The sequence below is a fragment of the Monodelphis domestica genome, chromosome 3 (assembly GCF_027887165.1).
Source record: "Monodelphis domestica isolate mMonDom1 chromosome 3, mMonDom1.pri, whole genome shotgun sequence".
Lineage (NCBI taxonomy): Eukaryota > Metazoa > Chordata > Mammalia > Didelphimorphia > Didelphidae > Monodelphis > Monodelphis domestica.
The window spans coordinates 481,489,438-481,505,155 of NC_077229.1; the positions used below are offsets into that span (position 1 = coordinate 481,489,438).

Sequence of the window (15,718 nt, forward strand, 5' to 3'; positions counted from 1 at the left end):
AGGCCCTCTTTTTGTTTTTTTTTAAACAGGCAGGATCGGCATATTGTATTCAGATTTACAAGGGATTATTATTCCTTGTGCAATTAATGAGTTAATTACTGGGGTAATTCCCTACATTGCCTCTTTTGAGAGGGGATACTGAGGAATGGAAGGAGGTGGGCTAGATTTAGTTTTTATCTGCACAGGAAAAGCTGACTTAAGAAAACCTACATTGGAAGATGTGGCCCAAAGAGACTCTGGTATACCTTCAGGTATTACAAAGGTGGGATGCTCTTTTCCCTCCTGACTCTCTGAGAATTACAGGGAGTAAATTTAAAGATTACTCAGGTACTACCAACGATAAGGAACCATTTGGGGAGCAAGTTATTGTGGCTCTGAGTTGCATAGAAGGTCCCTCATCAGCAAATTTAAAGGGGTAGTAGTGGTAGTCTCTCGGTGACCAAGAATGACTATTGTCTTTGTGCAGTTTCATCTATGGTGTACCCTCATGTATCTTTGGAGTCCAAAGACTGAGGCACAGAGTTTGTGGCACATGGGGCATGGAACTCTAGTTGTTACGGGAGGTGCGGTTGGGACCTGGTGTTGGCATTCACTCGCAGTGGCAAGACGTTGACATCGCTCATCTTCAGAGGTGGTGACGGCATGGTTAATGTGGATTCGCCAGCTGCTTCTGTCAGAGGCAGCGAGTTCTAGTTGCTTTGGTGTAATGCCAGCCCACTTCAAGTTTGACTTTAGCTGATCCTTGAATCTTTTCTTTGGTCGGCCTTGTTTCCCGAGTCCGGCTGACAGTTCACCATAGAATACCTGTCTTGGTATTCGCTGTGGGTCCATGCGGATGACGTGTCCAGACCATTGTAGCTGGGTTTTGAGGACCATGACTTCGATGCTGGTGGAGTTGGCTCTGTCGAGGACTTCCTGATTGGTGATTCTGTCCTGCCATCAGATCTTCATGATTGACTGGAAGGAGCTTTGGTGGAATTGCTCCAACTGCTTCATGTGTTTCCGGTACAGTGTTCATGTCTTGCAACCATACAGGAGGGAGCTGAGGACCACTGCATTATACACTTTGAGCTTCGTCACAGTGCTTACACCGCTGTGTTGGAGGACTTTGGAGCGCAGCCGCCCGAATGCCTGGCTGGCCTTTTGGATCCTGGCATTAATCTCGTGGTCTAGGGACCCATCATTGGCGATGGTGCTGCCCAGGTACTTGAAGGTGTTGATGTTAGAAAGCTGCGTGCCATCGATTGTAATGCAGAGCTGGTTAGTTGGCCTCCCTGGTTGGGAGGTTGGAACAGCACCTCTCTTTTGCTGAGGCTGATAGTCAGGCCAAACAGTTTTGTTGCAGTGGAGAACCTGTCCACAATGCTTTGAAGATGTTTTTCTTGGTGGGCCATGAGAGCAAAGTCATCTGCAAAGAGAAAGCTTCCAGGATGAGTCTCTCTGTTGTCTTTGTTTTTGCAGTCAGGCGGCGAAGGTCGAATAGTGAGCCATCCAGTTGGTATTTTATGTAGACACCCAAGTCTAGATCCATCACAGCATGTTGTAAAACTTGGGTGAAGTATAGGTTGAATAGTACTGGAGCGAGGACACAGCTTTGTTTCATGCCGTTGTAGATGTTGAAGTGATCGGAAGTCTCTCCACCAGATAGGACTTCCCCTGTCATGTCGACATGAAAGAGCTGGATCAGTTTGATGAATTTTGCTGGGCAACCGAGCTTGCTGAGGATCACCCACAATGCATCCCTGTTCACTGTGTCGAACGCCTTTGTCAGTTCTATGAAGACAATGTAGAGACTTAGGTTCTGCTCAAGGCATTTTTCCTGCATTTGCCTCACCGTGAAAACCATGTCGATGTTGCTGTGATCTGGTCGGAAGCCACATTGTGATTAAGGCAGGTTCTGCTCTGAAACAGATGACAGGAGTCTGTTCAGTATAACAAGGGCGAGGATCGTTCCAGCAATGGAGAGTAGTGAGATGCCTCAGTAGTTGTCACAGGTTGCTCGTGAGCCTTTGTTCTTGTATAGGGCTACAATGGAGGCATTCGTGAGTTCTGGGGGCATGTCTTCCTCTTCCCATATGCTGGTCAGCACTATGTGGAATGCCTGGAGCGCCTTTCCATTTAATGCCTTGTACACCTCAGTTGAGATCCCATCTTTACCGGGTGCCTTGCCTGCACTCATTTGTTTAATGGCTTGTTGGACTTCCTCTATTGAAGGAGGGACATCAAGTTGTTCAATGGTGAGGTTTTGGGGGATCTGGTCAAGGGCACTTTGGCCAACTGAAGAAGGTTGGTTGAGAAGCTGACTGAAGTGTTCTTTCCACTTGTTGCTGATGCCTTTTTTATCTTTTATGAGAGTGTCACCGTCAGAGGATAGCAAGGGAGTGGTGGTGGGTTTTAATGGCCCATAGACAGTCTTGAGGGCACTGAAAAATTGTTTGTAGTTTTTCACATCAGCAAAATGCTCGATTTCTTCTGCCTTTTTTCCCCACCATTGGTCTTGCATCTTCCTGATCTCATGCTGAGCCGTGACTTGGAGAGACTTGAATCTGTCCTTTTTAGGAGCAGAGTTTGGGTTATTTTGCCACTCCATAAAGGCTTTGTTCTTTTTGCTCAAGAGGTCTTCAATAGCAGTGTTGTTCTCGTCGAACCAGTCCTGGTGGTTGTGTTGTTTGGGGCCTAGGACTGCCTTTGATGTTTCCTTCACTGCGTCTCTGAACTGGTTCCATTTCTCAGTTGAGCTTCCAGTGAGTGGTCCCTTGGCAGACAGCTTGTCATCCAGGCAGGACTGGAATGTTTGCAAATAAGATGGATCTCTAAGACGACTCACATTGTAAAATGCGCGAACTGTCTGGGCGCCTTTTGGATGGCGAGGCGCAATGCGCATTTGAAGAGTTGCTCTAACCAATTGGTGGTCTGTCCAGCATTCAGCTCCTCTCATGGCTCTGGTGATCTTTACATCCTGGATGTCTCGCCGGCTTACAATGATGTAGTCAATGAGATGCCATTGTTTTGATTGTGGGTACATCCATGTTGTTTTATATTTGTTTGCCATTCTGAACACAGCGTTTGTCATGGTGAGTTCGAACTCTGACCATTTTCTGGGTAGCAGTAGGCCATTGTTGTTCATTTTGCCCACGCCGTGTTTGCTGAGCACTCCTTTCCATCTTTCATGGTCCTGGCCAACGCAGGTGTTGAAGTCTCCCAGTAGTATCAGCTTGTCATTTGTGGGCACTGAGTGCAAGACAGCACTCAGGTCAGAGTAGAACTGCTCGATGGTCTCCTCTGTGCTGGTCAGTGTTGGGTTGCTGATGTGCTGATGATTGTGGCATACCGGTCTTTGCTGAGAGGCAAACGGATCTTCATGAGCCTCTTGCTGATGCCCACAGGCAAGTCTGGCAGCTGTTTGAGCAAACTGGTCTTGATAACCAGGCCAACACCATGAACTCTGTCTTCATTTGTGGCTCTACCTTTCCAGAAGAAGGTGTATCCAGTGGTGGGTTCACTGAGTGATCCCTCTTCTGGTAAGCGTGTTTCACTTAAGGCTGAGATGTCGATGTTATATCGCACCAGTTCTTTACCGATTAGAGCTGTTCTTCTCTCAGGTCTTGGGGTATTCTCTCTATCAAGTAATGTTCTGATGTTCCATGCTCCTAGTAGGAGTTTCTTTGTATTTTGTTTTCTTTGATTTTGACTGCTTAAAGGGATGACCAGCCAGCCGCGGTGTGCTAACCGGGTGTTTGTAGGGCAGGCAATGTTTGGGACACCTTTTCTAGTCCCCTCCCTTGATTAGGGTGAGCAGTGCTGTCCTAGAGAGGGCTGCTCAGTTGTCCAGGATGCTGCCAAACGTCCCTGCTGCCCACAGGGCAGAATGACCACTGGTCCATGGGCCGCCTACGTGCAGGATTGTGACTACAACTGCCAGTGGTCACCTCCACCTGTTGCTTCGCCACTCCCCTATCGCCGCAGGTCTTCAAGAGGGTGGACAGGGTCAGGATAGATGAGTGTGCACAAAGATACTTGTGTGTGAAAAAGATTTAAGTGGAAAAGTCAATGCACAGAGACAGTCCCACTCTCTTGGCGTTGGAAGCCTGGGTCCAGTGGCACGAAAAATTGTTACGTCTGGAGACTTCCTCAGCTGCATTGGATGGCCATGTTGCTTTTTGTGCTCCAACACGCCCTAAGCACTCCACAGTGCTTTGCTGTGTCGCCATCTCAGCCATTGAACCTTCTTATTGGTTTCTTCCACCTGTTCTGCCGAAGCAGTCTTCACATGCTAGGTGAGCAAAGCCCTGGTTCACCAGGGGTTGACAACCCGATGGCCACCCTCACAAGTTTTAGCCAACCTGTTGAAGCCGTTGCCCGGGGTGTGGCCACTGCCACATGCTAGCAGCTACTGGGAGCCACAAGTGAGAGCTGGGTGTCAGGTGGGGGTCAGAGGCTGGAGAGCTGCCCTAGGAGGGGTGCTCAGGGAGGGGTAGTATCTCTGGTATTTAAAGGGGAGTCAGGCATCAAAAGGAAGGACTGTTGTACCTCTAGGGGTCCTACAGACACCATTCTAGGGGAAAGTTTTTTAACCCTGTGAGGTATTCCTGACACTCCCATTACATTCTCTGAGCCAACAGAGTAACAATGTAAATCAGGTGTACTCTTTAAATACAGACCTGGAAGCTCCAGTGTCTAAAAGACAATCATAATAGGTGTTACTCACCTTTAAGTTAATATGGGGTTCATTAGTATGAGGGGGCAGTGGAAAGGGACAATGGGTAGTAGGACATCAGGGTCTGGAAAATCAAAGGTTTTATCCCGATTCCTGTGCCCCAGCCCCCCCATGGACACCTTCATTGTATTTGGAAAGTTCCTTGGGCACCCCCAAGGGACATTAGCACTTCAAGTACCACTTAATTTATATTGTTGTGGAGTCATTTGGTTTGAGTTATCATTTTCCCAATATCTATTCCTATATTATCACTCCTAAAGTTGTGGTTTCCATGATCATTATTATAGTTATTTATATAATTATCACTTCTGTAGTTATTAAACTGCATATTCCTTCTGATAATTTTGAGTGAAGTTGTACACTCTTATCATTTTGTGGCCCTTCTCACAGAATTAGCAGGTAATGGATCGATAATTAGATTCCTGGAGAGGGGTAAATGTCATTGGTTGATTAACACCCACTTTCCTAGCCATCTTTTAAACATCTCAATTCTTTATTTCCTCTATGACATCATTATTTTCTTCCTCCTTTTCTGTTTCCCTTTGAAACATATAGAGCTGTTTTCCACAATTCTTCAAGGTCCATCGCTGGCCATCTTGGGCAATGTGTTCTACAATAATCCCTAATCACTTTGCAAGAGTTATTGACAAAGAGCCTTCTAACTTGTCTTATACTATTTTCTTTAGATAGGTCAAAATCCAGGTATCTACCCCTAAACTTGATTATTCTGTCCATGAATCTGGAGGGTGTCTCTTCCTCATTTTGTTTAATTTTTTCAAATTCCATCCACTTATCTGTGCTGTCTGCACACTGTCTCATTGCCTTTTGGATGGCCTCTCTACACTGGTATAGTTTTAAAAGATCCTCAGAGGCTTTATAGTCCCATCCGGGATCCTGAGATGGCCAATGTGCTGCATTGTTGTTGACAAAAGCAATTATTTTTTTCTCACATTCAGTTAAAAAAGCCTGTAGCAAGTTTTCAACGTCCTTGTAAGATGGATTATACTGAAAAAATGTCTGTCATCTTTTTTTGTTACTAGAAAGGGATTGTGAATCTTAAAATTTCTCAGACTTGTGAATGTTAAAAATTCCCAGACTCTACCTTAGAACATTTGGTTAAGACCATTCCCCATTTTAAACAATGAAGGTACTTGATCAGGAATGTGAGAACTCTAACACTATTCCACCCATACTTAAACATACTTTAGGGGAAGATAAAGTTATGAACTCCTTACTGAACAATGAAAAGTACTTAACCCATACTTAAAGTAAAGCTAAAACCCTTAAGCTGGGTCTATTTCTAGATCTAATACAAAAAGTTGCTAAGTACCTATGAAGGTCAAATTAATCACTAAAAGTTCAAGTAAGCTTAGCAAGAGGTGTGAGGTTTTAGTCTACTAAGGTGTGAATTACTCAAAAGTTTAGTCTACTCAGGTGTGAATTGAGAATGGTGAGTCCTGTGAAAAAGTTTACTGTGATTGGTAGATGTGAAAACTTAGGGGAGGTGACATAGGAGGACATAGGACCTCTTTAAAAGGAGGTCAGAAGATCTCTGAATGGGAATTCAGCTTTGGAGCTGAATTGGAGGCTGGTCTCTCTCTCTCAGTGGCTGAACTTAGTTCAGCTTCCTGAGCTAAACTAGAGGGCCTCTCTGAACACTAGAGTTTTGCTTGGAAGGATCTTGTGGCGAGTTGATAAAAGACTGACTGATCTCTCTTAAGACTTAAGCCTAGGCTGGCCTAGCCCTTTTCTCATTATTTCCTCTTTCTCTCCCTTTCCTAAATTCCTTATTTGTATTAATTAAAATCTCCATAAAAACCCAGCTGACTTGGGTATATTTAATATTTGGGAATTTTCCCATGGCGACCACTTTATTTTTAATATAAAATCAAGACACTAAAAATTATCTTTACCAGTGTGGCCAAAACCTTACAGTTTGGCCATTTACATATTTTCGCGGTAACAGTTTATGGCAACCACTCTTTTGTCTGTAACAGGATCTTGTTCGTAAGTGGGGATATTTTGTGTAAATTCATTTATTTCTTGGGGAGTAAATGGTATATTGTGCCTTAAAGTCACCACATTCCTGTTCCATCCTATTTCAGGTACTTCCTTTAGAGGAAATAGGCCTCTAGTTGAATTTAGTATCTGTGGGTCAGTTCATCTAAGATGAGTTTCTCTAGAAGGACGAGATCTCCTTTAGGCTGGCATTTGGTTTTGTGTAGGAGAAGGAACATGAGACACTGGGATTGCAGGGTAAAGGTTTTGGGAATTAAATTCAGCCAAGATTTGCAGACCTTGAGAGAGCCAGTCTGTTAGCTGAGCTATAGGGAAGGTGTTTTCCATCTGTATTTTTGGGAAGGAAACTTCCTCATTCAAAGGTTCAGAAACAGGTCTTTTTCTGATGGGGTGGATGTTTGCCAATTGACCATGTAAGAAACATTTAAAATTTTCCAATTGGGTTTGTATGTTCTCCTGTATTTTAGCCTCAATTTTTTTTTTGTTTTCCTACATTTTATCTGATTTTTGCATAATTTTTTTGTATTTTAGCATCTCAACACAGTACCGAGTACAAAAAATGACATTACCTAATAATATAAAAAATTGGAGGTATGCTGTATTCCTCAATGTCCCTAATTCTTCAACCACCATATAAATGTCAAAGAATGTAGTATTTATATATATGTGTATATATAAATAAATTATTTTTCTAGCGGGCTTCACAAAACACATGGGGAGCAGGACAAGGCCAAAACTTTCTACAGGTTTCCCTCACTCCTAATCTAGGCGGAAAGGAGATTTAGAAACAGCTCTCCCAGCCAAGACCTTTAGGGCCCTGTTGCTAATATTTAAAACAGCTGTGTTCTATCTAATTTAAGGAGTGAGAAAAGGAAAAAAAAAATCCAAGTTTACTTACCTCTAGAGTTGATCAAAATAAGTCATTAAAAGTTGTACTTAGGGATAGTCACAGTAAAGGAAAAAAGTTTAGGAAAGCTAAGAAGATTGAGGGTATTTTGTCACAACCAATGTGGTCAGCCAAAACTGTAAAGGTTAAATTTTAGAAGATCTAGAAAGTAAGGTTTTGAAGTGTGAAGGAGGAAGGAGTCAGCCTGAACTCCAAAAGGGGCTCAGCCAAGATGTCTGAACCTGAATCAGCTCAAGGGCAAACTCACTGCCAAACCCAGACAAAGATGGGCCACCACTCCAAGATGCCTGGCATGCTACCAGCCAGAGTTGCCTCTCCAAGGAAAGAGAGCCAGTGACATGCCTTATATAGATAGTTTTATGTCACTTTCATCTGTGTCTCATCTGTACCAATCATAGCTTAACTTGATTTAGGACTGCCCAGGGGTCTGTCTGCTTTTTCTGCACATATCTGTTGAAGGTCATTTTTCTCAGATCCTTCAGTTTGGTGCAGACCTTCCTAATCTTGTTATACTAAGGAGGGTGGAGAACTGTAGAGTTCCCAAGACCTGATTCTGTTAGTCCAAATATCTCTATTGTTATTGATGAGGAAATAGCTAAATCAGATCTTCTAAAGTAAGGTCTGATTAGGGTGGAATAGTTTTAAAATTCACACTTTTTATTTTTAAACCCTGCCTTCCATGTAAGAATTAATACTAAGTGTTGGTTACAAGGCAGAAGAAAAGTAAGGAAGCTAGGAAGTGTCCGAGGCCAGATTTGAACCCAGGAGTTCCTATCTTCAGGCACAACTCTATCCACTGAGCCACCCACCTGGTCTTTTTAAGTCAACTGGACTCACAAGCTCAGTGCTATCCTTAGGTCTTCTTTTACCCTTCACCCACTTCCTCTCTCATATAAGTCAACTCTCCACTTATACTAGGATCTCATGACTTTATGCCTGGGCTTTTTGCAAAGGTCTTCTGTTTTTTTTTTCCCCTTACCTTAAATCTCTCCCAATCATCTACTCAGTTGCCAAGTGTCACACCCTACTCCTCCCACTTAAACTTCAGTGGTTCCTCCAGAATCAAATTTATCAAGTCTGGTATTTAAAGTCCTTCATGACCTTGCATCTATTTTTCCAATATTCTTACTGTACTCCCCTCCATGTAGTCTATGATAAGAGTAATACTAGCCTCCTTGATGCTCCTAGAACCCAACACATTTCCCCACACTCTGTGCCTTTTCCTACATGCCTGCAATGCTCTCCTTCTTCACCTCTACTACTTGCTTCAATACTCAGTTCAAATTCCATCTTCTGCAGAAGACCTTTTTTGTCCCACTTCATTCCTCCTTCTGCCTTACCCTTCAGTGTGACTTGGCTTCCCAGGGCTTAATTAGCACAGAGCCTCGCATATAGCCATCATTTAATAGACACTTATTAGCTGAGTTATTACCTTTCTTTCCTCACTGCTTTTTCTTCCCTCCCTCCTCCTCTAATCTGGGTGTTGACTTTTTGTGAAGATTGACAACTTGCAAGATACATTTCAATTCTAAGTTGGAGTAGAAGCACTAAACTGAACATTATATGAACTGATGAATGTAGAAAAAAGAAATAGCTTTTGTCTTATAAAGATGTAGGCCAAATGGAAAAAAAGCAATTGAAAATCAGACTATAGAGTTCTAGGGTTCTATCTTGAGGAGGATGAAGAAGGGATGGAGCTAATTTCCAAAGAAGAATCCAATCACTATCTGCACTCAAAATTCATTTAAAGAAATCAGAAAAGTTCATTTTGGAAAAAATTTTTATGTTTCTTAGCATACTATAGTAAAGAATTAGACTGGAAGACATGAGGCATCATATTATTTTTATTAGAGACCTTATATTTCCCCCCAAAAGAGATAAAATCTTCTTAGAGAAAATATCAAAATCTGTTAAATTCAATCTGTTTTAAGGACAGTATGGGCAAGATAAACACAAACACACACGCACACACAAACACACACTCTCTCTCTCTCTCTCTGTCTCAACAAAGCAGTGTAAAAACATTTCAGTACAGGTACAACATGGATGTGGAAAATAATTACATTTTACCACATTTCTCTAAAGAATTTTATTTTCATCAGTACTTGTAGAATACAAGGACCCTGGGTTCTCAAATATCTCTGTAGCTCTCAAAAATAAAAGCAATGGAAAACACGGTTCTTGAATATTTGTAGCAAATGAATGAACAACTAAGTATGTAGCCAGAGAGATTCAAATGAGAGTATTTGATTATAACTTAAAGAAAGGTCATTTTCTTAATTTCCCTGATGTTCTACATTAGAAATTACTTAAAAAGGATAAGAAAAGAAACTCACTGGTTAAAGAATGTATTTGTATTATGTTTCAACAGATGGAAGTAATCAAAAGTAAAGCTGATACAAGATACTGAGGAATAACATAGAATAAATCCACCCAAAATAATTCTAACATAATAATTCTAAAAAATAATACTTTTTATTGCATCAAAATTGCTTTATAGCTGATCAGAATTTAGGGAAAGAATAAAATATGAATATTAACTTTCTCACAGAATATAGTGATCTCCCATAGGAAGGTTTTTCATTTAAGATTCAATTAAAATACTGGATCTTTTTTATTGGAACTTTCCACTGATAATCTAAAATCTGTAGATTTCAACAAACAGGAAGTTTTCAAACACTGCACCAAGGAAACTTACAGTACATGTTTATTGCATGAAGTTATCTATTTGTGAGTTTTATCTTTAAAGGCTTGCTTTTTAAAGGCTTGCTTATTAAAAGTGATTGGAATTTATGAATAAACTTAATTTTATTAATACCCTTAGAAACTGAATCTTAAGTGAAAATTCAGAACTAGAAAACAATGCACAACAATAGGAAAGAGAAATTAGTTTTCATACTATTTATAATATATAAATGACAGAAGGAAAGATATTATAAAAGTTTAAAGTAAATATCTTCCTTCTAGTTAATGAGAATTTTCAGAAATTCCACATAAATTGAAGAATCTACTTAATGACTACTATTAAACCAGTTTTTAAAGGATCTAAGATCTTTTAAATGGTATGGGACAACAAATACATTTTGGCACATGGACATACAATTAGAATTAATTTTTAAAATATTCAAACTGGGTGAGTCAAATGCTCATAATTGTTATTATGACAGCTATGAAGAATTTACATGAGTTATCAAACTTTGGACACTGACATTTAAAAATCATACAAATGTTTTCAATATGGTTGACAATCTATGAAGTGTATAGTGATGTCTAGATTTTGCATTTTTACAAAATCTTCACATCAATTTGCAGTTTCCTTGGCAGCAATGTATTTTGATTAACAGTGTTTATTTTCCTGGTGTCTCTTTCTTACATCTTAGTACATTCAAAAAGTCTAAGTGTTTAAAATAACATCAGCACAAGATTAGTGAGACAACACAGATCAGAGTGTGGCCAGTATTGTCAAGCAAAAATTACACAATTTAAGTATCATATAAACTAACTAACCCCTATATCTCCCACCCCCAGAACAATAATATGGACACCAAAAGATTTAATGAGACATATAAAAAAATAAGGCACATTTATCTTGATATGGTAATCTTGATATAGAAAAACCCATCTCAGAATAGTAATGCTCTAATGGGCTATATAAAAAGATACCTTATGGTACCCAAAACAGGTTTATGGTACCCAGGGAATTACTTCTTGCTTTTTTAAGTGACAATGGAATAAATTGCACCTATCCCACTTTGTCAAGTAATAATGAAAATGTTCTTTTTTATTACATACTGGCAGCCTGGAGTGATGGTGAGAGAAGGATCGATAAGGAAGGATGCAAAACAAGAATTAGAGGAAGGTATGAAAGATAATCATTCTTTTCATAAAAGTTCCTGGATTGCACTTCACCACAAAATTTATCTCTCCACAGTAAAAAATAAGATAAAAAAATTTATAACTTGTATGCATTATTGCAACTATTTGGCCATTAGCTATTACAGCTTTTTATCTCTTTTCATTGAAATACTGAAATGAGATATTAACATTGCCGTTTTTATGTAAATTGATCAATGATCAGCAAATACTTTAATAACCATCTCACAACTTCAAAAAAGACAGATAGCATTTAACCTGAGACTAAATCTGTTGTTGATAGGTTAACATCTTTAGATATTTCTTCTTTTGTTGCATTAATTTATACTGACAGTGATGTTCCATGTTAAAGAACTAAAAGTTGTTAAAAACATGCCTTTTATGGGAAAAAAAACTTGGTTAAGAAAAAAAGGAAATCACAGAAATCATATTCTCACAGTATCCAGAAGCTGGAATAACAATGTGCTTCTTTATTGCACGTCAAATCAAGAAGATACAAAAGCCATTTCTCCAACAGTCCAAAACTAAAAGTCAGGTTCATCTCAACTGGAGTCGGAATGTACTGATTTCCATGGGACTCATGTTGATTTCGCTTATATTTCTAGTATCCGGAAGTGAATGCATCAAAGATAATGATGATGGTATAAGACTCTGAACAGTAAATTCATTAAACAGCTTGTGTACCAACACCTAAAAAAAGGAGAAAAGAAATTCATATGTTTAGAACAAATTTGGAGAGAAAAAATACAAAATTTCTTATACATTCCTTTGATTTATATTAATTTACATATTTGTAGTTGTTTACCCAGCTTTCCCAATAAACAATTTCAAATTATATGTCAATAAAGATTAGGTATTTATTAAGTAGTTATCATGGACAAGATCTTATGGTAGGTGTTAGAATGGAGAGCATTAACTTAAATTTATGTTTTGTTCCCAACATCATGATTTTTAGGACTAACATTTGTGTTAATTGTATAGATTACCTTACCTGAAGAACAAGACCCACAAAAACTCTAGGAGGATTTTATTTTTATTTATTTAAAATATTTTTCCATGGTTATTTGATTCATGTTCTTTCTCTCCCCTCCTTCCTCTTCCCTCCCAGAGCCAACAAGCAATTTCATGGAGTTTTACATATATCATTGTTCAAAACCTATTTCCATAGTATTAATATTTGCAATAAAGTGATCATTTAAAGTCAACATCCCCAATCATATCCCCATCGAACCATGTGATCAATCATATGTTTTTCTTCTGTGTTTCTGCTTCCACAGTTCTTTCTCTGGATGGACAGCATCCTTTCTCATAAGTTCCTCTGGATTGTCCTGGATCACTGCATTGCTGCTAGTAGAGAAGTCCATGACATTTGATTGTACCACAGTGTATCAGTCTCTGTGTTCTCCTGGTTCTGCTCCTTTTGCTCTGCATCAATTCCTGGAAGTCTTTCCAGTTCACTTAGAAAGCCTCCATTTCTTTATTTCTTTCAGCACAATAGTCTTCTATCACCATCATATACCACAATTTGTTCAGCCATTCCCCAATCGACTCCCCCTCATTTTCCAATTTATTGCCACCACAAAGAACACAGCTATAAATATTTTTGTATAAGTCATTTTATTAAGGAGAATTTAAAAGAGAAAAATATTTAAACTATCTACTGCAGTTTCAGCAATCCACTAAAGACTGAACAAATCTGAAAATGTGAATAAATGAGCATTCTTGGGTTTTTTCCCCATCTATCTTTTTCCTTTAACATCAAGATCAATTCAGGCTGGGACAAGAGAGGACACAGATATAAACAGTTGAGGAATTCTTGACATTTTTGTGTGTGTTAAGTATCTTAATGAAAGTCTAGATCTATGAACTCTTTCTAAATAAATATCCTTAACTGAAGGAAATGCTAAATTTCAGTTAGTTTAGTGAAAGTAAAGATATAGTTGTTTTTTTCTATCCAAATTCATGAATAGATCTGAAATCTATTCAAAGAACTTAGTTAAGAAGTACTGAAATAAATGTATGATCACGTGTCAGTTATTCTGATGTGTGGAGAACAGTGTGAAGATGAAGATAATACGGAAGCTGTGGAAGTTGCCAAATGGAAAACTGGAAATCATTGATTTAGATATTTTAAAAGTATAAAAAAAAACATTTTAAATGGCATCCCACTATATTACAAGAGCAATTAATCAATATTTAGAAGATAATTAGTAAAGAAACATATCTTCTAATGTCAGGAAGACCTCAACTCAAATCTAGTTTTAGACAATGAGCAGTTGTATGTCTGTGGGCAAAGCACTTAAATTCTGTCTTTCCTTAACTTTAAAGGGGGGTAATAATAGTCCATATCCCTCAGGGATCAATATCAAGTGAGATATTTATAAAGTGCTTAGCAGCACTTAATAAATGCTTATTTCATTCCCTAATGTGCATGAAAGTAAGGCTGATAGAATTATATTTTAGGGATTTAAAAATAATCAGTTACCCAGTTCATAATTTTCATCAAGACCTTTGGTTAAAAGAATCTATAAGCTTTATTCAGATTTGATTTTCTAAACTGTACATTACACATAAAAATTGCACATAAAAAAATTCCTTCAAAAATTTCAAACACATCATACCACAAGGAATATCATAATATCTCCCTACTTAACAATTATAGAGATAAGAATTTTGTGACTACAGATTTAATGAAAATAAAATGGTTAAATTTAGAGACTTAGAACTTGAACCTCAACAAGTTAAACAGTACAGGATCTGAACCAGAAAACATTTCAAGGAAGATAGTTGGTTGTTTTTTAAGTTTCCTGAGATAATACATTTGATGTAGTATTACAATTTTAGAAGAAATTTTCTCACACCAAAAAATTTCTTCCACCTCTTCCCAATCAGGAAGATAAGGGTTTAAATCCTGTCTCAGCCCTTGATGGTCTGTGTGTAAGGTACCTGAGTACCTTACTCAGGTAAGTCACTTAATCTCTTTCAACCTCAGTTTTCTTATCTATGAAACTAGGAATTTGTACTCAATGACCTCTAATCTAAATTTGAGAGACCATAATTTTGGCTAGATTGTAAAAAGTGTGAAAAGAGAAGTGATATAAAACAAGGTTTGAAAGCTAGATTGAGATCCAGTTGAGAAGGGCTTAAAAATTCAGATAAGAAAGGACTGGGCTATTTTAAATAAATTGACACTATTATCCTTATAATTCTTTTTTTTTAAACCCTTAACTTCCATCTTGGAATCAATACTGTGTATTGGTTCCAAGGCAGAAGAGCAGTAAGGGTTAGGCAATTGGGGGTTAAATGACTTGCCCAGGGTCACACAGCTGGTTAGTGTCTGAGGCCAGATTTGAACTTAGGACCTCCCATTTCTAGGCCTAGCTCTCAATCCACTGAGATACCCAACTGCCCCCTATCCTTATAATTCTACTGAGTCTCAGTAAGAACCAAGTTAGGACTCTGAGCCTTAGCCAACTCAAAATCCAAACCAAAGATCAGGTCTTTCTTTGGTCTTCTCAGAGTTAAAAACAATCTATAAAAACAGCAAGAGATAGTCTCTAATACTAGGTTGGGAAAAGAAAACACTTAGCTCCTTCAAGTCTTTCCCTCCTTTCATTCTACCTCAGACAGTGAAAGTGAGAAAAAGACTTATCTCCTCCAAGACCTCAGGAGTGTCTCTAAGTAGATCTACCAACTGCCAGAGACCAACCACTTCACATAGAGAACTGCCATAGAAAAACCATTAGACTTGGAACTGACACTGTCTCAACTCTGTTTGAAACTCCAATTCTTTCTCAAGCCAGCTTCTCTACTTCTTATCTCTAAACTAATATAACAAGACAATTTCTAATATCCTTATAAGAGTAAAATATAATTCTATACCTCAATGAATCTGGTTGTCCCTCCCTCTGAGTCAATTCCAATGAGAATAAGGTTTAAATATTTACCATCACCAACCTCTTCCTCCCTTCCATTGTATTGGTCCTCCCCCAGGTCCCCCATGCTTCTTTATGTGATATATTTTACCCCATTTTACTTCTCTTTTCCCATTTCTCTTAATATTATCTTCTTTTTCAACCCTAGTTTTATATATATATATATATATATATATATATATATATATATATATATATATATATATATATTGACATATCATCCCAAACAGCTTACCTCCTCCTCTAGGTATACTTCTAACTACAATG

General features: G+C 38.7%; 1 protein-coding gene across 2 annotated transcripts in view; it reads right to left on the reverse strand.

Moving 5' to 3' along the window:
• Positions 1-9,469: 9,469 nt before the first annotated feature.
• The window catches only part of MAN2A1 (mannosidase alpha class 2A member 1), a 205,452-nt gene continuing 199,203 nt past the window's right edge, over positions 9,470-15,718 (reverse strand). For both annotated transcript variants that reach the window (XM_007486486.3, XM_007486487.3), the window contains one exon: positions 9,470-12,206. In XM_007486486.3, coding sequence (XP_007486548.1) covers positions 12,054-12,206 — 153 coding nt within the window. In that variant the 3' untranslated portion in view covers positions 9,470-12,053. The remainder of the gene's footprint in view (positions 12,207-15,718) is intronic.